Here is a 24,165-nt window from a genome sequence, read left to right on the forward strand (position 1 = left end):
GGGCGGCCGGGCAGAGGCGCTCCTCCCTTCTTCCCGGACGGGGCGGTAGGGCAGAGGCGCTCCTCACTTCTTCCCGGACGGGGCGGCCGGGCAGAGGCGCTCCTCACTTCTTCCCAGATGGGGCGGCCGGGCAGAGGCGCTCCTCACTTCCCAGACGGGGCGGCCGGGCAGAGGGGCTCCTCACTTCTTCCCGGACAGGGCGGCCGGGCAGAGGCGCTCCTCCCTTCTTCCCGGACGGGGCGGTAGGGCAGAGGCGCTCCTCACTTCTTCCCGGACGGGGCGGCCGGGCACAGGAGCTCCTCACTTCCCAGATGGGGCAGCCGGGCAGAGGCGCTCCTCACTTCTTCCTAGACGAGGCGGCCAGGCGGAGGCGCTCCTCACTTCCCAGTCGATGGGTGGCCGGGCAGAAGCGCTCCTCACCTCCCAGACGATGGGTGGCCGGGCAGAGGCGCTCCTCACCTCCCAGACGATGGGTGGCCGGGCAGAGGCGCTCCTCACTTCCCAGATGGGGAGGCCGGGTAGAGGGGCGGCCGGGCAGAGACGCTCCCTACCTCCCAGACGGGGCGGCGGCCGGGCAGGGGCTGCAATCCCAGCATCCTGGTAGGCCAAGGCAGGCGGCTGGGAGGCGGAGGCTGCCGCGAGCCCAGACCCCGCCACTGCACTCCAGCCCGGGCAACACCGAGCACTGGGTGAGCGAGACTCCGTCTGCAGTCCCAGCACCTTGGGAGGCCGAGGCGGGCAGAGCGTTCGGGGTCAGGAGCTGGCGACCAGCGTGGCCAAGATGGCGAACGCGCGCCGGCAGCCAAGGGAGTAAAAAGAGGCAGCGGTGGCGCGCGCTAGTCCCAGGCAGTCCGCGGCGCGGGGCAGCAGCGAGACGAGGAGATTGCAGCCCGGGCCACAGAGGGAAAGGGAAGGAAGGAAGGAGGGAGGGAGGGAGGGAGGGAAGGAAGGGCCAATTCATTGTTGTAAGAACTTTACCTGTGTTCGTTTAGTCATCACACCAACTTTAATATACTATTTTGTAGATGAAGATACTGAAGGAAAGAGAGGTTAAGTAACTTATTAAGTAATAGAGCTAATAAATGTCAGAGCCAGCATTCAAACTTGGGAGTCTTTCATCAGAGCACTTTAAATGGCATTGTACTGCCATAATACAACAAAAGATGACGAATCTTACACTGAATTCTTTACATTCTTTTAATCTGAAAGATTTAAAAATTGACAATTATTTAACTTGCTATAGGTCATCCAAAATGGAGCTGGACTTGGAACCTAGGTGACATAGCATCCCGGTGCACATCTTTATAAGAAACCACTATTTTCCAGAAATGCAATAAGGGTTTTTAATGCTTTCAATTATTTGATGAGCTATGCTTTAGGTAACTCAGAAGAGAAATAGTATTTGCACCTTAAATATTTAAGTTATTAAGTTTTTTAGCATTTAAATAAAAGTATTGGCCAGGTGTGGTGGTGTGTACCTGTAATCCCAGCTACTTGGGAGGCTGAGACAGGAGAATCACTTGAACCCAGGAGGAGAAGGTTGCAGTGAGCTGAGATCACGTCACTTCACTCCAGCCTAGGCGACTGAGCAAGACTCTGTCTCAAAACAAACAAACAAAAAAGTATTTAAAATAGATGGTGGTTTTCTTGGAGTTTGTACAGTCCGGAATTCCTAGAACATGATCTCATGTGATAGGGAATTTATCCAGATGATGAAAGATAAGAAAAACCTGAGAAGTTAGTTGCTTTCAAAATGATCTCCCAATTCTTCAGGGATTGACTGATGAAGGTGCATTTGAAAAGATAATAACAAAGGGGAAAAAAAAGTTGATGTCTTAAAATGTATGTACATGTATGATTTTTAAAAAGCGTCTCAGACTGAATCAAATGGATGTGACCTTGTCTTCTGAGTATATTCAAATAACATAAAACTCTTTCTTATGGAGAATCAAGTCTTTTCATAAAAATAAATCTATAGTTAACATATGTTTTAAGTTAATTTTATATAGGATTAATAATATACTAAATGTAGATTTGTTAAGCTATCTTTGATAATTCAGGAATAGAATATATACACTACATATAAAATTTCGTAAAAGGCATAAAATAAAAAAGTATGAATTTCAAAAATTTAGAGTTTAAAGTGAAAGATAAATTGGTATTCTGCTTGGTACAAATACACTTAAAATCAATAGGAAAGACTTAAATGAGAAAGTAAGACTAAGATGTATCAGTGGAGTATAAGGATAGGGTGCAGTTATGATACCTGACAAAATATTAATGCTTAAAAAATAAAGTTTTTTAAAAGGCCACAATTAATAGGGAACATACCATGAAATATAACAATACTGAATACAAATATGACCCCAACAACATAAAGCCTATATACCTGTACTGATATTCAGAAGGAGAATAGTAAGTTGAGCCATAATTGCTTTGAAAGTCTTTAGTAATCTCACTATCTGGGATTATTGGACTGTATGGTCACATCCTTGTTTTGGTACTTGTTTCTTGTGGAAAACATTCCTTTAAATGTCTTCTGTTCCTGCTTTGCTAAGAGTTTCCAATAGGAATGAATGTTACATTTTGTCAAATACTTGTTTGCATCCATGGAGATCATTTGGTTGTTCTTTTTAGTTCAGTATGGTGAAATACATTGATTGACTTTTGGATATTAAATTAACTGTGCGTTCCTGGGATAAAACCCACTTGGTCTTAATGCATTACCTTATGTATTGTTGGATACAATTTGCTAAAATTTTGTTCGTAATTTTTGCATATTGTTCATCAGGGATATTATATGTTCCTTGTAATCTTTCTTTTTTTTTTTTTTTTTTTTTTTGAGACGGAGTCTTGCTCTTTCACCCAGGCTGGAGTGCAGTGGCGCGATCTCGGCTCACTGCAGGCTCCGCCCCCCGGAGTTCACGCCATTCTCCTGCCTCAGCCTCCCACGTAGCTGGGACTACAGGTGCCTGCCACCTCGCCCGGCTAATTTTTTGTATTTTTAGTAGAGACGGGGTTTCACCGTGTTAGCCAGGATGGTCTCGATCTCCTGACCTCGTGATCCACCCGCCTCGGCCTCCCAAAGTGCTGGGATTACAGGCGTGAGCCACCGCGCCCGGCCTGTAATCTTTCTTTTTTAGTTTTTGCTTTCTGTAATCTTTATCTGTTTTTGATATCAGTGTAATGCTTGCCTGATAGAATGAGTTGGGAAGTATTCTGTCTTCAATTTTGTGGTAAAGTTTGTGTAGGATTGGTCTCATTTTTCCTCAATTATTTGGTAGAATTCACCAGTGAAGCTTTTTGGGCCTGGAGATTTTTTTTAGTGGGAAGATTTTGAATATACAAATTCAATTATGTTTATAGAGACTTCCTAAGGTTTTTTTAATTTTATTTTTTAGTGAGTTCTGATAGTCTTTTTGTCAGTTTTTAAGTTATGAAATTTTAGCATAAAGAATTTCATAATATTCCCCACAATCCTTTTATTTTATTTACTTTTTATTTTTTTTGAAACAGAGTCTCGCCTTGTCACTCAGGCTGGAGTGCAGTGGCGCAGTTTTGGCTCACTGCAACCCCTGCCTCCTGGGTTCAAGTGATTCTCTCACCTCAGCCTCCCGAGTAGCTGGGACTACAGGTACACCACCATGCCTGGTTAATTTTTGTATTTTTAGTAGAGACGAGGTTTCACTCTGTTGGCCAGGCTGGTCTTGAACTCCTGACCTCAAGTGATTCACCTGCATTGGCCTCCTAAAGTGCTGGGATTACAGGTGTGACCATGTCACTGCTCTCATTTGTGATACTGATTGATGATTTGTATTTTTTTTTTCGTGCTTCATCTGTCTAGAGGTTTATCTGTTTTATTGATTTTATTTTCAAAATAACCAGCTTCTGATTTAAGTGACATTTTTTTCTTTGTTATTTTTCTGTTTTCCCTTTTACTGGATTTCCATTTTAATGTTATTATTTCCTTCCTTCTGCATGATTTGGGTTTATTTTGCTCTTCTCTAGTTTCTTTCTTTTTTTTTTTTTTGACACAGTGTTTCACTCTGTCGCCAGGCTGTAGTGCAGTGGCGCGATCTTGGCTCACTGCAACCTCTGCCTGCCAGGTTCAAGTGATTCTCCTGCCTCAGCCTCCCTAGTAGCTGGGACTACAGGCCCGCGCCACCACGCCCAGCTAATTTTTGTATTTTTAGAAGAGACGGGGTTTCACCGTGTTGGCCAAGATGATACTGATCTCTTGACCTCGTGATCTGCCCACCTCGACCTCTCAAAGTGCTGGGATTACAGGCATGAGCCACCGCGCTGGCCTTCTTTAGTTTCTTAAAGTAGAAGCTTATTGATTTGAGATTTTTTCTAATATAGGAAATTTAAAGCCATAAATATTTTTCGAAGAACTGTCCTAGTGATACCTCCTAAATTTTGATACATTGTGTTTTTCCTTTTTTTCATTTGGACCAAAATATGTTCTAATTTCCCTTGTGATTTCTCGTTTGGCCCAGAGGTTATTTGAAAGTGTTTTGTTTAGCCTCCAAATACTTGAGGTTTCTCTAGATTTCTTTCTGTTCTGGATCTTGAACTTATTTCCATTGCTGTCAGAGAATATAATTTATATGAAGTCAGTATTTTGAAATTTACTGAGGCTTTTTCATGACCCAGCATCTGATCTGTCCTAGAGAATGTTCTGTGTGCACTTGAAAAGAATTTGTGTTGGGCACCCATGGGGTAGAGTGTCGTATAAATTTCACTTGTATACGTGTATGTTTTTGAGTTGTTAAAGTCTTCCTGATTTTATATTGAGCCGCCTTCTATCAATTTTGAGAGCAAGTATTAAAATCCCTAACTATGTTTTTGTTGAATTGTTCACTTTTAAGTCTGTTTTTGCTTCACTTGTCTTTTGGCTCTTTTGTTAGACTGTTTGGTAATTGTTACATCTTTCTGATGTATTGGTCCTTTTGTCATTATGAAATATTCCTCTGTCTCTATTTTGTGTCATACTAATAAAATCACTCTGGTTTTCTTATGGTTACAGTTTGCATTATGTATCTTTTCCACAATTTTACTTTCAACTAACTTGTGATTTTGAATCTGAAGTGGGTCTCTTAGATGCATGTAATTAGGTCTTGCTTTTTTATACAGTTGGATAACCTGTACCTTTTAAATTTGAATGACTTTATGCTTAAGGTAATTATTGCTATGGTTGCATTTATGTCTGCCATTTTGATTTTTTAAAATGTTTTTTCATTCCTTTGTTACTCCTTCACTGCATTCTTTTGTGTTGAATAAATATTTTTAGTGCGCCATTTTAATCCCTCTGTTGATTTTTTTTTTTTAGAAAAAAAAATTTACATAACATTTGTAAAGAATAATTTGTTAGGGACACCCAGAGACCTACTGTCAAACCAAGAACTAAAGCAGTACAGATAACTTGCATCTATGAATGTGTCCCTCCTCCCCGCTCCCAAACTCTGCCCTTTTCCTACAGATAACTGTTACTTAATAATTTTTATGTCTTTCCTTTTATAAAGAAAACTGGTTTTATGCTTCAGATGTGAATATTTCAACATATTTTATTGATTTTGCTTGTTTTTGCCCTTTATAAGAATGATATCAAACTCTAACTAGTTTGGGGGGACTTGATTTTCCTCTCTTATTATGGTTTAAGATTACCCGTTTTGTTGCATGCCTTGTAGATCATTCAATTTTCACTTATACTTAGTACTCCAATGTGCAAAAAACCCACAAATAATTTATCCATTTTCCTGTCAGTGGACATCTTGTTTATTTCTGTTTTTTCTGCTATAAACATCTTGTGTAAGTTCCTTGGTGCACATATGTAAGGGGCTCTCTATTCTTTTTTTTTTTTTTTTTTTTGAGACTGAGTCTCTCTCTGTTGCCAAGGCTGGAGTGCAGTGGCGCCGATCTCAGCTCACTGCAGCCTGCACCTCCCAGATTCAAGTGATTCTCCTGCCTCAGCCTTCCAAGGTTAGCTGGGATTACAGGCGTCTGGCTAATTTTTGTATTTTTACAAAACAGATGGGGTTTCCCCATATTGGCCAGGCTGGTCTCTAACTCCTGACCTTAAGTGCTCCGCCCGCCTTGGCCTCCCAAAGTGATGGGATTACAGGCGTGACCCACTGTTCCCGGCCTGAGGCTCTCAGTTCTTAAGAGTAGAGTTGTTGGGTCATGGGTTATAATTTTTTTTTTCTTTTTAGAATGTGTTAAATATACATAATGAAGTTTACTATTTTAACTATTTTACAGCATATAATATAGTGGCTATAATACATTCACAATGTTGTATAACCACCAGTACTGATTTCCAGAACTTTCCCATCATCCTAAACAAAAACTCTGTAACCATTAAACAGTAACTTCGCATTCATTCTACCCTCCGCCGCTGGTAACCTCAATTCTACTTCTACATGACTTTGCCTATTGTAGATACCTCATATAAGTGGAATCATGTATTTGTCCTTTTGTGTCTGGTTTCTTTCACTCAGCATATTTTTAATGTTTTAAATGTTCACCCGTGTATCACATCTTTGTTACTTTTTATGCCAAATAATATTCCATTACATCAGGGCCCCTCCACCCCCCCAACCCCTGCCCCTTATCTGTGGTTTCAGTTATCTGTGGTCAGATATGGTCTGGAAATATTAAATGGAAAATTTCAGAAATCAACAATTGATAATTATTAAATTACTCACCGTCCTGAGTAGTGTAATAAAAATCTCTTCTTGTCCCACCCAGGACACAAATCATCATTTTGTCCAGCATCTCCATGCTGTATACACTACCTGTCTGTTAGTCACTTAGTAGCTGTCTTGGTTATCAGATTGTCGCTGGTATCGCAGTGCTTGTATTCAAGTAACCATTTTACTTAATAATGGCCTTAAAGTTCAAGAATAGTGATGCTGGCTATCGGATATGCCAAAGTGAAGCCGTTTTGAAGTTTTTTCTTTATGTTGAAAAGGTGAAAATTTCTGACTTGGAAAAAAAATTTTATGTGCAGGTTTCTAAGATTTACGGTAAGAACAAATCTTTTATTTGTGAAATTGTGAACAATATATTGCTATCATTGTTCTATTTTGTTACTGTTCATCTCTTCCTGTGCCTAATTTATAAATTAAATTTATCATATGTGTGTATGTGTGTATATATATGAATATATATATATATGAAAAAACAATATATATACGTATTGGGTTTGATACTATCCACAGTTTCAGTCATCACTGCGAGGTCTTGGAACTGTGACTACTGTAAGGGGTGACTATTGTAACTCAGCATTTGGGTTGTTTCCACCTTTTGGCTATTGTGAATAATGCCCCTATAAACATTGGTGTACAAATATTTGAGTCCCTGTTTTCAGTTGTTTTGGGTATATACCTAGGAGTGGAATTGTTGGGTCACATGGTAATTCTATGTTCAACCCTTTTTTTTTTTTTTTGAGATGGAGTTTCGCGCTTGTTGCCCAGGCTGGAGTGCAATGACGCAACCTCGGCTCACTGCAACCTTTGCCTCCCTGGCTCAAGTGAGTCTCCTGCCTCAGCCTCCCAGGTAGCTGGGATTAGGCACGCACCACCATGCCGAGCTATTTTTTGTATTTTTAGTAGAGACACTATTTCACCATGTTGACCATGCTGGTCTCCGACTCCTGACCTCAGGTGATCCTCCCACCTCGCCCTCCCAAAGTGCTGGGATTACAAGTGTGAGCCACCGCGTCTGGCCTATGTTTAACCTTTTGAGAATCACCAAGTTATTTTCCACAGAGTCTGCATCATTTTACATTTCCACAAGCAGTTTGGAAGGGTCCCAGTTTTTCTACATCCTGGCCAACATTTGTTATTTTTGGTCTTTTTGATAATAGTCAACCTAGTGGTTGTGAAGTGGTATCTGTTGTGGTTTTGGTTTGCACTTTCCTAATGATTAGTGATGGTGAGCATTTCTATTGTTTATTGGTGATTTGTATTTCTATAATAGATGTAGAAATGTCTATTCATGTCCTTGTCCACTTTTGAATTTTTTTTTTTTGGTTGAGTTGTAGGAACGTTTTTAGAAATTCAGGATTCATATCTTAATAGATATGATTTGCAAATACTTACTTTCTCACATTCTGTGGGTTGTCTTTTTACTTTCTTGATAGTGTCCTTTGATGCACAAAACATTGGCATTTTGAAAAAGTCCAGTTTATCTTTTTGTTGATAATCTTACGTTCATACATCATTTTCCTGTTTTTCTTTAGTTTTTGTCCATTGTTCCCTTTAGCTAATTGGCTATATAAAGAGAATTCATTTAACGTTTTTGACTAGTAATTCCAATATCTGGGCTTTCTCAGGTGTGGTTTCTGATAATTCTTTTTTTTTTTTTTTTTTTCCTGTAAATGGGCCATACTTTGCTGTTTCTTTGAGTGCTTTGTAATTTTTTGTTGTAGTCAGAACTTTCTGAGTATTAGGCCGGGCGCGGTGGCTCACGCTTGTAATCCCAGCACTTTGGGAGGCCGAGGCGGGCGGATCACGAGGTCAGGAGATCGAGACCATGGTGAAACCCCGTCTCTACTAAAAATACAAAAAATTAGCCGGGCGTGGTGGCAGACGCCTGTAGTCCCAGCTACTCGGAGAGGCTGAGGCAGGAGAATGGCGTGAACCCAGGAGGCGGAGCTAGCAGTGAGCCGAGATCGCGCCACTGCACTCCAGCCTGGGTGACAGAGCGAGACTCCGTCTCAAAAAAGAAAAAGAAAAAAAAAAAAAAAAAAGAACTTTCTGAGTATTGTAATGTGGTACCTCTAGAAATCTTATTCTCTCACTCGGGGAGATTTTGCTTGTTTCCAGCTGCAGGCATCCATTTGTGACATTTTCAAACTATTTGTACAAAGGCTATAGAACCCTCTCCCCACTCTTATCCTTCCAAAAAAGAGTTCTATCTCTTTAAATCTTCCTGTAGATCCTGTTTCGGCTTTGTCCCCTTAAATCTTCTGGTGGCTGCTGCTTGGAGAAGCAGCTGCCGTCTCAGAAGGCTGAAACCCAGGCAAGAGTCTATTCTGGTCCCTTAGGGAACTGCTAGACCAACCAAAATGCACAACCCTGTATTTTGGGAAGAGAAGGTCCCTCCTGTCCGCCCTGGCACCAGCCAGCTGCTTCCAGCACATGTGCCACTTTCCCCCACAGCTGTGTCAGGGCTGAGGATGGAGGGGGTGGTAGCTGGTTCATGTAGGCCACCCTCTTACCAGAGATCAGTCTCCTCTGTTTGTTGTAGATATCCTGTTAGGTCCCATAGTTCTGAAACAGTTGATTCCAATCACACTTTCTAGTTCAGTGGTTGCTTTGGTGGAGGGACTGATCCCTAGAGCTTCCTACTCTGCCATTTGGCATGAAATCACTGGTCCCCGTGTTGATTCTGGTTTCTTTTTCTGATACTACTTTTTTTTTGAGTTATATTTTGGTGGTTTAATTAATAATACAATCTACTTCAGAATACTTTATTCTAGTAAAATATGTAGGAACTTTGCTCTTATATCTCCCCACCCCATACATTACATTTAAGTATGTTATAAACCCAACAAAATGGCCAGGTGTGGCGGCTCACGCTTGTAATCACAGCACTTTGGGAGGCCAAGGCGGGCAGATCACCTAAGGTCAGGAGTTCAAGACCAGCCTGGCCAACATGGCAAAACCCTGTCTCTACTAAAAATACAAAAATTAGCCGGGTGTGGTGGTGGACACCTGTAATCCCAACTACTCAGGAAGCTGAGGCAGGGAGAATCACTTGAACCCGGGAGGCGGAGGTTGCAGTGAGCTGAGATCACACCATTGTACTCCAGCCTGGGCAACAGAGCGAGACTCCGTCTCAAAACAAAAAACAAACAAAACCCAGCAAAACATGTTACAATTATTTTATACAACCATTATCTTTTTTAAAAGTTGGCAAAGAAATGAGAAAAACATTTATTATATTCACCTACTTACCATTTCTGTTCTTTATTTTTTCCAGTGAATTTGGTGTTGCTTTCCTTCCTCTTAAAGGGGCTTTCTTTGTTACTTATCATAAGGCAGCTTGCTAGCATAAAGTTCTCTCAGTCTTTGTTTTTCTGGAAATGTCTTCATTTCACATTCATTTTTGAGGATTAATGCTACATAGAGAATCTGTTGACAGTTTCTTCCTGTACTTTAAATGTCATTCCATTGCCTCTGGTCTCCATTGTTTCTCATAGTGATGTGTTAATTTGTGTTGTTGTTTTCATGTCTGATGAGTAATTTTTATCTTGTTATCTTCATGATGTTCCCTTTGCCTTTGACTCTCAAGAGCTTATATATGTGTGTGTTATTTCTTTGTGTTTATCCTATTTGAGGCTCATTGAACTCGAGTGAATTTGTGGTTTTCTATCGGATTTGGTAAGTTTTTGCCCATTATTTTTTCAGGTGGAATTCTCTTCTTCATGGAATTCCCATTACATGTATGTTCTTAATATTTTATCTGTCCCGTAGGTTTCCAAGCTTCTTTTAATTTTTATTTTATTTGTTTATTTTTTTTGAGACAAAGTCTTGCTCTTGTCGCCCAGGCTGGAGTGCAGTGGCGCGATCTCAGCTCACTGCAACCTCCGCCTCCCGGGTTCAAGCGATTCTCCTGCCTCAGCCTCCTGAGTAGCTCAGGGGATTACAGGCACCTGCCCGGCTAATTTTTGTATTTTTAGTAGAGATGGGGTTTCACCATGTTGGCCAGGCTGGTATCGAACTCCTGACCTCAGGTGATCCGCTCGCCTCCGTCTCCCAAAGTGCTGGGATTACAGGCGTGAGCCACTGCTCCCGACCTTTAATTTTTAAAAAAATCTTCTTATTTGTTGAGTCGTTTATACCATTATTTCCTGTAATCTCTATACCCCTGGTTTCCTCTTATTCTATAAAAATACTTACAATAGATCCTTGAAGTCGGGCCGGGCGCGGTGGCTCACGCTTGTAATCCCAGCACTTTGGGAGGCCGAGGCGGGCGGATCACGAGGTCAGGAGATCGAGACCACGGTGAAACCCCGTCTCTACTAAAAATACAAAAAAAATTAGCCGGGCGTAGTGGCGGGCGCCTGTAGTCCCAGCTACTCGGAGAGGCTGAGGCAGGAGAATGGCGTGAACCCGGGAGGCGGAGCTTGCAGTGAGCTGAGAGCGTGCCACTGCACTCCAGCCTGGGCGACAGAGCGAGACTCCGTCTCAAAAAAAAAAAAAAAAAAAAAAAAACAATAGATCCTTGAAGTCTTTGCTAAATCTGAAGTCTGAGAAGACATTTTCAGGTGTGTGTGTGTGTGTGTGTGTTTGTTTTACATCTTGAATGTGGATCCCTCTTTCTTTGCATGTCTTGTAATATTTTATTTATTTATTTACTGGACATTTAAAACAACACTATAGCAATCTGGATTCGGATCTCCCTACCTTTTGCCAGGTGGTTGTTGCTTTGTTTGTTTTGTGAAAACAAACTGTTTGTTGAATCTGTGAAATCTGAATCTGTGAAATCTCTTTTGTATTGTGCAGCTGCTGATTTCTGTCATTTATTCTGCCTAGTTTTAATTTTTAAGACTTGTTTCTTATTTTGTTTCTTCTGTGGCAGCAGAGCTTAGTATTCAGCCAAAGATTGATAGGTGTAGTGTCCAAATACCTTTAGCCAGTAAGGCTGTGCTCAACTGTGCCCTGGCTTTTATTTTCTGTTGTGCTTTCTCAGGTCCCTTTTGCATAGGCATAGAGGCTTAGTTGACTGAGGATGTAGTAATGGCTTCGGCTCCCTCTGGTCTTTGCTGGACACGTGCACAGCCTCTGATCAAGGTGGGATTTGTGGAGAATTTACCAGGCCCCCTGTGCTTCTCTCCCTACATGTAATTCTGTGTTAAATCCCTGGTGTTTCTAGTGCTTTGCTTGCCCGAGACAGAATTGTGACCTCAAGTAGCAGACCTCCTTGTTTGTTTCCCATTGAAATCACCTCTTTAAACTGGAAGGTCTCCATCAATCGAGTCCCATCTGGAGATAGCAGTGAATGTGCTGGTTTTCACTGCTTACCTCACCCTCGTTAAATTACAGTTTTGTCCAGCTTTTATAGTTGCCTTTCAGGGAGGGGATTTATCGTCTTCCTTCTTCTGCCATGCTGGAAGTGAATCTCCAAATTAGAATGTTAGAATATACTATTACCCATTAATTTTTTTGTCTTAATGCTAAATTTGCTGTCAGTTTTTTTCCTGTGACAGAGATTTTAAACTTGAAATTTGAGTTGCCTTCATTTCATTGTGAATGCTTTAAAAAATAAGAGTATTTGTTAAGTTTTGTTACTGTCGAGATTAAGAGATCTGGCTGTGCATTCCAGTATAGCTAGTGCCTCATCTGTAAAATGGCCACAGTAATAGTTCTACCACAAGGGTTTTTGGTAAAGAGTAAATGAATTAATTAAAGCACTTAAAATACTGTCTCATAAAAGTAAGTACTAGATAAATACCTGTTTTCATGTATGTTTATGTATTTATCATTTTCTTCATAAAAATTTGGTTTCAATTTGTAATTCCTTGGCAATTAAATTTCTAAACTCTTGGAAATACATCACATTGGTAGCTTTCCTTATCTGCCTATGAAGTGACATTCAGTTGTTTCCTAAGTAGTATTACATTTGAATATTTGAATGTTTACCCATTTTTCATGTATCTATGAAATTTACTACACTGTAGGTGGTGAGCTTCATTTTCTCCAAATTGGAGGAACCTGTGATGATATTGATGAAGCTGATATACTAGTGGATGGATCTCTTTCTAAAGGAATAGAACCATCTTCAGAAGGTTCCAAGCCTTTATCAAATCCTTCAAGTCCTGGCATTTCAGGTATGATATTAAATTTTTAAATGATTTTTAAAAAATGATTAGGTATTTATCATTCTTCTAGTTGTTGGAAGATGTAAACCTATTAAAGTAAGAAGTGATTCTCAACCTGTGTGGTATGTTACTCAATATTTGTGAAGTCATCTAAGAGGTTAAAACCAACATTTCAGCGATGAATGAGCTTTTAGTCTAATTAGAGGAGGGAAAATATAAAAGAGAATTCATTAAGAATAAAATTAGTAGACTGGCTCATATTATTAATATTACTACTGGAATTGAAAAGCTGAAAAAAAATACTGTCACTGAGTATATATTTAGGTGGTATATTCACACATACGTTGGCCCATCCTGAATCTCTCGATAGGTTTGTTTATATTTGTTTGTTGTTTTTGCCTTTTTTTCCCCCATCCTTGACCCACATTGCCCTCCAGAGCTAATTTTTCAAAAGAAGTTTTGCTAGTTTGCCCTGCCGAAAAATCATTATTTGCCTTGTAGGCTTTTCTGAAATCATTGTAGCCTGCTTCTCAATCTCCAGTTACTTGAGTTAACCAAGATGTCTTGGTTAAGTATACAACTTGGTACGAAAGCTAAAATACTGAATATTCTGATATTTTATAGGTTATTGGTTGAATGGAGAAGATTTTTTATATAAAGTACAGAAAAATACTTTTTAGTAGAGGAAAGATGAATTTTGTAATGAAGAAATAAAGAAAGGAGATTGACATCATGCTATTAATATTTACAAACTAATCAGATTTAAAAGGGTCAGGCCGGGCGCGGTGGCTCACGCCTGTAATCCCAGCACTTTGGGAGGTCAAGGCGGGCGGATCACCTGAGGTCAGGAGTTCGAGACCAGCCTGACCAACATGGAGAAACACCGTCTCTACTAAAAATACAAAATTAGCTGGGCGTGGTGGCACATGCCTATAATCCCAGCTACTAGGGAGGCTGAGGCAGGAGAATCGCTTGAACCTGGGAGGCGGAGGTTGGGGTGAGCCGAGATCATGCCATTGCACTCCAGCCTGGGCAACAAGAGTGAAACTCTGTCTCAAAAAAAATAAATAAATAAAAAATAATAAAAGGGTCTAGACTTTGAGAAAAAGATGTAATTTGAATTAAACTTGTAATAATTTTATAGAACTTGCTGTCATTTTTTTCATTGTGAAAATGTTCTAAACCTACCAGATTTTATATTTTAGTATTTCATTAAATTTTTAAAAATGGGAACAACGGCTTCTCAGCATTTTTTAATGTTACACATTTCACTGATGTGAATACATGTATAGCATTTGTAAAGAAACCTAATTAGTATGAAGCACGTTATTATTCTTATAATACTAGCATGTATGCAAGATTTTCTTAACTGCCACAGAAATAGAAAAAACAATTTAATTTTTCAGTTTGTATTTCTTTACCATATAGCTTTTGACTGTTTTAGTTTTTTATTCATATGTTATGTACTTGCTGATGTCTAGCATTTTATTTTGTAAAAAACAGGGTCTAAAAGTTAATTATTGGTCTGATGTACATTGGCTTGCACTTTAGTACCACTGCTTTTCTTGCTGTCCTTATTAGGGCTAAAGTTCAGTAAGCCCTTTTCTAACAGGTTGGGTTTGGGTTTCTTCAATAGTGAGTATTGTCTCTAACTTTAAATATTTAAGTTAGAATTTTCTTCTTTGCTATTGTTTAGCCAGAGTTAGTTATCTTAGTTTTATATAGATACCTGAGCCCACTTTATTAACTTTCAGAATATTTGGCAAGTGTTGCAATAGAAAACCTAACCATGAATTAAAACTTGTCTTCTTCTTTTTTTTTTTTGTTTAACACCTATTTCAAATACTACTCTCACTAATGTTAAGGCGTTGATTTATTGGTGGACCAGCCATTCACCCTTGAAATCTTGACATCTCTAGTGGAGCTAACCCGCTTTGAGACTTTGACTCCAAGGTTTTCAGCGACTGTTCCTCCATGCTGGGTAGAAGTTCAACAAGAACAGCAGCAAAGGAGGCATCCTCAACATTTGCATCAGCAACACCATGGTGATGCTGCTCAGCATACTCGAACTTGGAAACTACAGACCGACAGGTAAAAGATTTTCCCAAGATATTTAATTTTAAGTCCATCTTACATATTTGTTAGAGACAACGTAGAATTCCTGGGTATGTTACTGTTTATCTTTTTTTTTTTTTTTTTTTTTTTTTGAGACAGTCTCATTCTGTCACCCAGGCTGGAGTGCAGTGGCGTGATCTCGGCTCACTGCAACCACTGCCTCCTGGGTTCAAGTGATTCTCCTGCCTCAGCCTCTCAAGTAGCTGGGACTACAGGCGTGCCTCACCACGTCCGGCTAATTTTTGTATTTTAGGTAGAGACGGGGTTTCACTATGTTGGCCAGGCTGTTCTCGAACTCCTGATCTCAGGTGATCCACCCACCTCGACCTCCTAAAGTGCTGGGATTATGGGCATGAGCCACCATGCCTGGCCTGTTTGTCTTTTAAACTGTCTAAAAGATAAACAGTAATATACCTAGGAATTCTGTGTTGTCTCTAACAAATATATAAGCTAATTTTTGCATGTTGATGACCTTATTCCATTTGTCATATTGCTTTTCGAAATTGTTATATTCTTATTCTTAATTTTAGGATAAAATAATGAGAGTAATTTACTACTGCAATTAGTTTGGTCGCTTAGTCCACAGATTTATTTAACAAATACTCAAATGCTTGTTTTGTATTTAATAAAAGCAGGCACTCTTATAGTCACTAGGAATATGGGTCTCATGGAATTTACCTCCTAATGGCAATAGAAAGTAAACATACATATACCATGCTATATGGGCATAAAAGCTATGAAGAATGTTAAAACAGAGTATGGCAATAGAGTAGTTGTTGTATAGGTAATTGCACGTAAGTGTGAGAGAGTGAGAGAAAAAGAGAGACAATGTGTATGGTATTTTCAATATAAGGGGCCTAAGAAAGGCTTCCATGACAATAGCAATACAGAACCCTAAGGAGTATATTTTGTGAGTTCTAGGAAGAGAAATATGACCATTGTTGTTGGAGTGCTGTGAATATAAGGGAGAGTGGTAGGGAGGGAGATCCAAAGAGGTAGCTGGGTGCCAGGCATGGTCGCTCAAGCCTGTAATCCCAGCACTTTGGGAAGCCAAGGCGGGTAAATCAGTTGAGGCTAGGAGTTTAAGACCAGCCTGGCCGACATGGTGAAACGCCGTGTCTACTAAAAATACAAAAAGTAGCTGGGTGTGATGGTGCACACCTGTAATCCGAGCTACTCAGGAGGCTGAGGCAGAGAATTGCTTGATCCTGGGAGGCGGAGGCTGCAGTAAGCCAAGATTATGCTCCACTGCATTCCAGCCTGGGCTACAGAGCGAGACTCCATCTCAAAAAGAAAAAAAGAGGTAGAGGTACCTGGGAGCAGGATCATGAATGCCTTTATAAAAGGTCAGGCATGGTGGCTCACATCTGTAATCCTAGCATTTTGGGAGACTGACGCAGGAGGATCACTTGAGCCCAGCTGTTCAAGACCCACCTGGGCAATATAGGGAGACCTCATCTCTATAAATAATAAAAAAAAGTTTAGCTGGACATGGTGGTATGTCCCTGTGGTCCCAGATACTTGGGAAACTGAGGTAGGAGAATCACTTGAGCCCAGGCGGTCGAGGCTGTAGTGAGCCGTGGTTGTGCCACTGCACTCTGGCCTGGGTGACAGAGTGAGACCCCATTTCGGAAGAAGAAAAAAAAGACTTTCATGCTATGTGAGATGGGAAAGTGTTAGCAGGTTTGAATATAGGAGTGATGTGGTTTAATTTATATTTTACAAAGGTTAATTTGACTTCTGTATTTAGAATGATAGTTGTGGTGAGGAGGGCAGTGATAGAATGGTTCTAGTTTGGTTGCTGTTGTGCTAATTCAGGAATGCTGATGGTAGCTTGGACCATTTTGATAGTGATGGAGGTAGTGAAAAGAGTGGTTAGATTCTGGATATAATTTGGAGGTACAAGGAATAGAATTTGCTGATGTATTGAACATATTGTGTGAGAGGGGAGAAGAAAGGACAGCTTTCAGGTTTTGGACTGAGTTCACTGAAAAATGATGTTTCTGTTTACTGAGATTTGGAAGTCAGTTTTTTCATAATGAGTTTGAGATGTCTAGTAGACATTTGGATATGAGCCTTAAATTTAGTGGAGGAGTTTGGAGATTTTCATTTTCCAGCATATATGTAGCATTTAAAACCCAAGAATGAATATATATAAGAAATGCAATAAATTGTTTTGAAATGAAGATTCTGGGACCCTACTCGTAGATCTAGGGTGGGTACCAGGAATTCGCAGGTAATTCACATTAAATCGTTCACACTTTGAGGAATAAGAATTTATTGGTATGTGCAAGTCTCAAGGTAGGTGTAGATTGCTAAAGTAAGATCATTCATTGCCCTTTGTTTAACCTTCTCCATTGGGAGCTATTTTCTCACTTGATCCCATTGAGAAACACTAGATTTTGTTGGAAGCTGCAAAGCAAAAAGTAGGAAAGGTGACCTTAATGATAATATGGTTGTGGCTGAAGAAAGATTTTTGCTTTATTTAGCATTTTTCCCCTTATTTGACAGCAACAGCTGGGATGAACATGTATTTGAATTAGTACTACCTAAAGCTTGCATGGTTGGACATGTGGACTTCAAATTCGTTTTGAACTCAAACATCACCAATATTCCACAGATACAAGTGACACTGCTGAAAAATAAAGCTCCAGGATTAGGGAAAGTCAATGGTAAGAATGGATCAAAATTTATCGTTGAAGATTTTATTTTGTGGTTGATTTCTGAAAACTGATTTTCAACTTGGCTAAGTTTTGTGTCCCTTTCTGCCCCTTATTGCCATTTGCCTGCTCTACTTTTTGTGATTTTATTTAGAAAAGTAATTCAGAGAACATTTCAAAACTTTTCAGTGACCCATTGATGTTCAGAATTGCATAAACTTGAATCATATAATTATGCTTTTTTGGAAATGAGATTAGTTCCTTTGTAAATTAGTTGGACTTTTAGCATTACTAGCTTTATGTATTTCTTTTCCTAGGAGAAGACTTAATTGTGAATAGAACTGTTATGGAAGTTACTTTTAAGGTTATTAATGAAGCCAGCCTTTCATGTAATGCTAAAAATACACTCATTTTTATCTTTCTTACAAGTTCAGAATTTGTTGCACTGAGTTATTAAAGTAGATTATACACATTTAGCATGGTTAGAAACTAGGTGTTACTACTCAGTGTTTTCTCCTTAATAAGTTAAAGAGGCTGGGGATAATTTCATGGTAAAATGGCAACTTAACTCCAGTTTCAAACATTGAAACTTGAAAATTTTCCTTTTTGAAAAATTACGTATACGTCTGGCACTCTCTATATGTGGATTTCACGTCCCAGGAGTCAACCAACCTCAGAAACAACCAATCATGGATTGAAAATCCTTTGCGGGGGGAAAAAATACAGCAATAAGAAAATATACAAATAAAAAGTAATATTAGACCACATGTGGTTGCTTGTGCCTATAATCCCAGCATTTTGAGAGGCCGAGGCAGAAGGATCACTTTAGTCCAGGAATTTGAGACCAGCCTGGGAAGTATAGCAAGCACATGTCTACAAAAAATTTTTTAAAAAATTAGCTGGGTGTGGTGGTGTGCACCTGTGGCGCTACTCAGGTGGCAGTACTCATGAGGCTGAGGCAGGAGGATCACTTGAGCCCAGGATTTGGAGGTTACAGTGAGCTATGACTGCACCACTGCACTCCAGCCTAGGTGACAGAGTGAGACTCTGTCTGAAATAAATAAATAGTATTTGCATGGCATTCACATTGTATTAGGTTTTATTAGTAAACTAAAGATGATTAAAAGTATACGGGAGGATATGAATAAGGTTATATACAAATATTATGCCATTTTATATAAGGGACTGGAACATCTGTGGATTTTGACATCTGTGGGGGTCCTGGAACTAATCCTCCACAGATACTGAGGGATGGATGACTATATGTGTGTCTGTGTATTTATGTGAGTCTGTGTGTATATGGATATGTTTGTATGTGTGCAGTCTTTTGACAGATTTTGAATTAATTGGGTGGAGGACTCAGGATTTGGTAGTTTTAAAGCTCTGCAAGTGCTTGTACCGTGCCGCCTAGGGTAAGAACTTTTAGTTTAGTTGCCAGCAGATTGTTTTTTTAGGCAAATATTTTATTACCATTAAAAGAGAGAAGAATGTATAAAACAATTGAATCAAAATTTTCCTCCAACCATTTTATAGCATCTGTGATGAAAATCACACAAGTTCCCAAGTTAACAGGAAATTTTAGATTTTTCAGGCACATAAATCATTGATATTAAAGAAAATTAAGTTTACTAATATTTTTATCCTCTAGAAACAGCAGTAGATAGGCAGATCACCTTTCCTTTGTCTCCAGCTCTTAACATTGAAGTGGAACAAAATGGGAAACCGTCCCTGGTTGATTTGAATGAAGAAATGCAGCACATGGATGTAGAGGAATCACAGTGTGAGTTAAATTATAGAGCTGTTGTCCATGACAGTAAAAGGAGTAGTGATCTGAATGCAACATGTCGGGCAAGATTTCCTTATGGCTTGCAAAAACTTGGTTTCAAGAACACAATTAAAAAATAACCTGTAATTCTGCTTTGGCAATACGCTTTTAACTTTCAGCTCATCTTTTGTGACCACAGCTGCGCTAATGCATTCTTGGTTTTTAATATCTTGGGATTTGAAATCAAGTCGTGGTTTATAACTTTTTTGAAAATAAAGGTGAACTGTAAAATAATATGGGAATGGAAAGCAACATAACAAATAATTGATTATAGTTCCTTAGCATGACAGTTCTTATTTTAACACATTCTAAGTATGATATTTTGTGTGGTGGTATTATATGTAAATGGGATGGTATTTGCTTATTAAATATTACATTTTAAATGAATGAATTTAAAAGAAAAATATGTATTTTTCTTTTTAGGTCTTAGATTATGTCCATTTTTGGAGGATCATAAAGAAGACATTCTATGTGGGCCAGTATGGCTTGCTAGTGGCCTTGATCTATCAGGGCATGCTGGAATGTTGACGTTAACAAGCCCCAAACTTGTTAAAGGTGAAGTAATATGTTTTACAAAAGCAGAATTAATAATACCACAGTTGTAAAAAAGATGGAAAAAAAGACTGATCTCAAAAAAATAAGATTTTTTTGGGGACTTTCATTCGAAATTTCATCAGTTTTCTGGTAGCTGAGGTCATTTCCTGTCATAAAGTAACTGTATGGTTATCTGATCCTACTTTTTGTGTCTTAGAGGTCTCAGTGCTTTTTGAAAAAACGTTGAAATGACTACAGGATGACTTAGTGTGACATAACAGAGCTCTTTTGAGTAAGCAGACATTATGTTCTGCCATTTTTACCCTTCACATCACATCAGAGTCCCGTCTCTTCAGAGTTTTATTATATATTATTACAGTATCTTCCCTTAAAAGAGGTTTTTTGGTTTTTTTTAGACAGTCTCATTCTGTCACCCAGGCTGGAGTGTAGTGGCGCGATCTTTGCTCATTGCACCCTCCGCCTCCCAGGTTCAAGTGATTCTCTTGCCTCAGCCTCCCAAGTAGCAGGGATTACGCCCAGCTAATTTTTGTAGTTTTAGTAGAGATGGGGTTTCACCATGTTGGCCAAGCTGGTCTGGAACTCCTGACCTCAAATCATCTGCCCACCTTGGCCTCCCAAAGTGTTGGGATTACAGGCGTCAGCCACCGCACCTGGCCAAGAGAGGTTTTGGGTTTTTTTTGTTTTTTTTTTTTCGAGACAGAGTCTTGCTCTGTCACCCAGGTTGGAGTGCAGTGCTGTGATCTCAACTTGCTGCAACACCTGCCTCCCAGGCTCAAGCAGTTCTCGTGCCTCAGCCTTCTGAGTAGCTGGGACTACAAGCGTGTGCCACAACGCCTGGCTAATTTTTTGTAATATTAGTGGAGGTGGGGTTTCATCATGTTGCCCAGGGTGATCTCGAACTCTTGAGCCCAGCCAATCTGCCTGCCTGGGTCCCCCAAAGTGTTAAGATTGCAGACGTGAGCCACCGCTCCAGGCCAAAAGAGGATTTTTATTAGAAGAGCTTCGACAGTATCATGTACAATGATTTGAGTGTCATAAACAAATGTAGATTGTAATGAATGTTTTAAGATAATGGGCTATCATGTTGATAATAAATAGAAATATCAGTAGTAGGACGTTTTCAGCTTTTGTATTCTGGGGGTGAATTAAAAAAAACCAACACAAAATGACTAGTTCAATTGTTAAAGAAATTTTGGGTGGGGTGAGATGTAGAGATCCTTCTCCAACCAAAGAAAATAGCTGGCCAACTATATATCATCTATTTATATTTGTGTACATTTGCTTCCTAATGTTTGTCCACATTCACACATAACCATTTAATAGCAGACATAGTACAGGTCAAGTATCCCTTATCTGAAATGCTTGGTACCAGAAGTGTTTCAGATTTCAGATTTTTTTCTGGTTTTGGAATATTTGTGGTATACTTAACTAGTTCAGTATTCCTAATCCAAAAATCCAAAATATGAAATGTTCCAATGAGCATTTCCTTTTAGCATCATGTCAGCTCTCAAAGAGTTTTGCATTTTGGAGCATTTTGGATTTTCAGATTAGGGATACTCAGCCTGTATATATGCAAGTTTTGTGCTTTCTTATTGTCATTAGGTTTTCAAGATGTTATATGTTAGGTTTCATGCTGGGATACAGTAGTGAACAAAAACTAACCTCAAATTGTTTAGATTATAAGTTTCATTCAATGAGAGTGTGAATCTTATATTTTTATGTGGAAATAGAAATATTGGTGTTTTAAAAAATTTTTTATTTTTTAGAGACACAGTCTCCTCGTGTGGCCCAGGCTGGTCTCCAACTCCTGGGCTCAAGGGATCTTCCTACCTTGGCCTCCCAAAATGCTAGGATTACAGGTGTGAGCCACCACATCTGGTCAAAAATACCGATTTTGACAAAATGGAGTGTAGAATTACATGGCATGTGTTTGGAAAGTATTAATTTTCTTAGAATATACTAAGATTTTTTTCCATAAAATTCTCCCCAACATCTTTGAAACTGAACAAGATAAGTGCTAAGTTTTTTTGGACGAGTAAAGGGGTAACATTGGCCAAAGAAATTTTGAAACAGAATGTCAGATACCACAACACAGAGAATAGTACAGTAGTGTTAAGAAAAATGTTAACAGTGTAGTGCTAGCACAGCAGGCAGGTAGCTAAGTAGAGTGATAGCATTTATAATCATGAAAGATTTAATACCTGGTAATGCAACAATAGACTGATAGTTTGCTGGCAGATGTAGTAATTTGATGATAATTAAGAAATGTATTTTATATATAGATTGTATAGTATGATCCCAGTTTAGTTAATGTCACATACTAGTGATAATAATTATTCAAGTGTTCTTCTTCTTTTTTTTTTTTTTTTTTTTGAGACGGAGTCCTGCTCTGTCGCCCAGGCTGGAGTGTCAGTGGCGCGATCTTGGCTCACGGCAAGCTCCACCTCCTGGGTTCACCCCGTTCTCCTGCCTCAGCCTCCCGAGTAGCTGGGACTACAGGCGCCTGCCACCACGCCTAGCTAATTTTTTTTGTATTTTTTGTAGAGATGGGGTTTCACTGTGTTAGCCAGGATGGTCTCGATCTCCTGACCTTGTGATCTGCCTGCCTTACCCTCCCAAAGTGCTGGGATTACAGGCATGAGCCACCGCGCCTGGCCTATTTGAGTGCTTTCTTTGTGCCAAGCATAGTTAACAGTGGTTTAGTTAACTCTGAGGTAGGAACTGTTAGTCTCATTTTACATTAGAAGAAACTGAGCCACAGAGAGGATAATTTGTCATGTGCCTAATAAATGGTAGAGCCATTATTGAAACCCAGATAGTGACTCCAAAGCCTGCATGCACATTTTTAACTGTCAGTACTGTAATGCTATGTGTATATGTGCACATATATGTGGATGTATGTACGTGTATGCACAAGAAGACTGGATGGATATACGTTCTGTAATTATCTGGATGATAGCTTAATGACAGTTTTGTGTGTGTGTGTGTGTAGTTTACAACATTTTTACCATTAAAATGAATAATATTGGGGAAAAAACATGCCAAATGTTTATCTCAATTAGTCAAAGATAATGGTTTTATACTATTCATATCATTCCTTTGTTCGTTGTTTTTTGCTGACAGCATGTGAAGGTGGTTCAACTTTCTTCTGCTCAAATAGTATAATTTGAAAGTTCTGGCCTACTGTACTTTTTGTGGAGTTAGTTGTTGATCTTGTTCTATGACGATGAAAAACAGTGGAATTTATTGGTGATTCAGTTATTTTCCCCATTCTACTCCACTTCTCTAGGTATGGCAGGAGGAAAATATCGTTCATTTTTAATCCATGTCAAGGCAGTGAATGAAAGAGGAACAGAAGAGATTTGTAATGGTGGTATGCGTCCTGTAGTAAGGCTTCCATCCCTAAAACACCAGAGTAACAAGGGTTATTCACTTGCTTCACTTTTGGCTAAAGTTGCAGCAGGCAAGGTATGAAACTGTCATTTTGAACAATAACAATACAGTTTTAAACATTGTGGATCAGATTTAACACACTATTAGAAGTAGTATGACCCTTCAGTGATGTTTTACTATACACTTGGTTTGTTTGTATTTTTTCTTTGGAGTGACTTAAATATATTTGGGAAGAAGAATGTTTTGAGTTAACTTTATTATTTCATTTTATTTATTTTAGAGTTTTGAGATGGGGTCTCACTCTTTCCCCCAGGCTGGAATGCAGTGGCGTAAACTCGGCTCACTGCAACCTCTGCCTCCCAGATTCAAGCCATCCTCCCACCTCAACCTCCTAGTAGCTGGGATCACAGGCGTGTGCCACCATGCCCAGCTAATTTTTGTCTTTGTAGTAGAGACGGGGTTTCACCATATAGGCCAGGCTGGTCTCAACTCCTAACCTCAGGTGATCTGCCCACCTTGGCCTTTCAAAGTGCTGGGGTTACAGGCGTGAGCCACCGCACCCAGCCTGAATTAACTTTAGGCAAATTACCTAGCTTTTATAATGTATACTGAATAGGGAGTAATTGTTAGCAGATATTTCCCTTTATAATTATTTTAGATCATAATATTTATTTCTTTTGGTATGAGAGTTTCTTCGTATGCCCTCTATTGGCAACTCACAATCTTGTTTTTGGTGACTTTGGGAGTATACAGAAAGAGAAGTTGGGGAATAATTTTAAGACAGG

The 24,165-nt window shown here is 39.4% G+C and overlaps 1 protein-coding gene across 12 annotated transcripts in view; it reads left to right on the forward strand.

Annotated features, from left to right (window-relative positions):
• Window positions 1-24,165, forward strand: part of BIRC6 (baculoviral IAP repeat containing 6) — a 267,757-nt gene that overhangs the window by 67,278 nt on the left and 176,314 nt on the right. For 8 of the 12 annotated variants that reach the window (XR_009209365.1, XM_058426669.1, XM_032753345.2 and 5 more), the window contains exons 11-16: window positions 12,692-12,841; window positions 14,698-14,923; window positions 17,459-17,619; window positions 19,256-19,387; window positions 19,856-19,987; window positions 23,277-23,455. Coding sequence is in view for 11 of the 12 variants with exons in the window: in XM_058426669.1 (XP_058282652.1) it covers window positions 12,692-12,841; window positions 14,698-14,923; window positions 17,459-17,619; window positions 19,256-19,387; window positions 19,856-19,987; window positions 23,277-23,455 (980 nt within the window). In the remaining variant the exon portion in view is untranslated. The remainder of the gene's footprint in view (window positions 1-12,691; window positions 12,842-14,697; window positions 14,924-17,458; window positions 17,620-19,255; window positions 19,388-19,855; window positions 19,988-23,276; window positions 23,456-24,165) is intronic. The other 4 variants (XM_032172644.2, XM_032172642.3, XM_032172643.2 and 1 more) reach the window with 2 other exon arrangements.

Source organism: Hylobates moloch, unplaced genomic scaffold (genome assembly GCF_009828535.3).
Source record: "Hylobates moloch isolate HMO894 unplaced genomic scaffold, HMol_V3 SCAFFOLD_13, whole genome shotgun sequence".
Taxonomy (NCBI): domain Eukaryota; kingdom Metazoa; phylum Chordata; class Mammalia; order Primates; family Hylobatidae; genus Hylobates; species Hylobates moloch.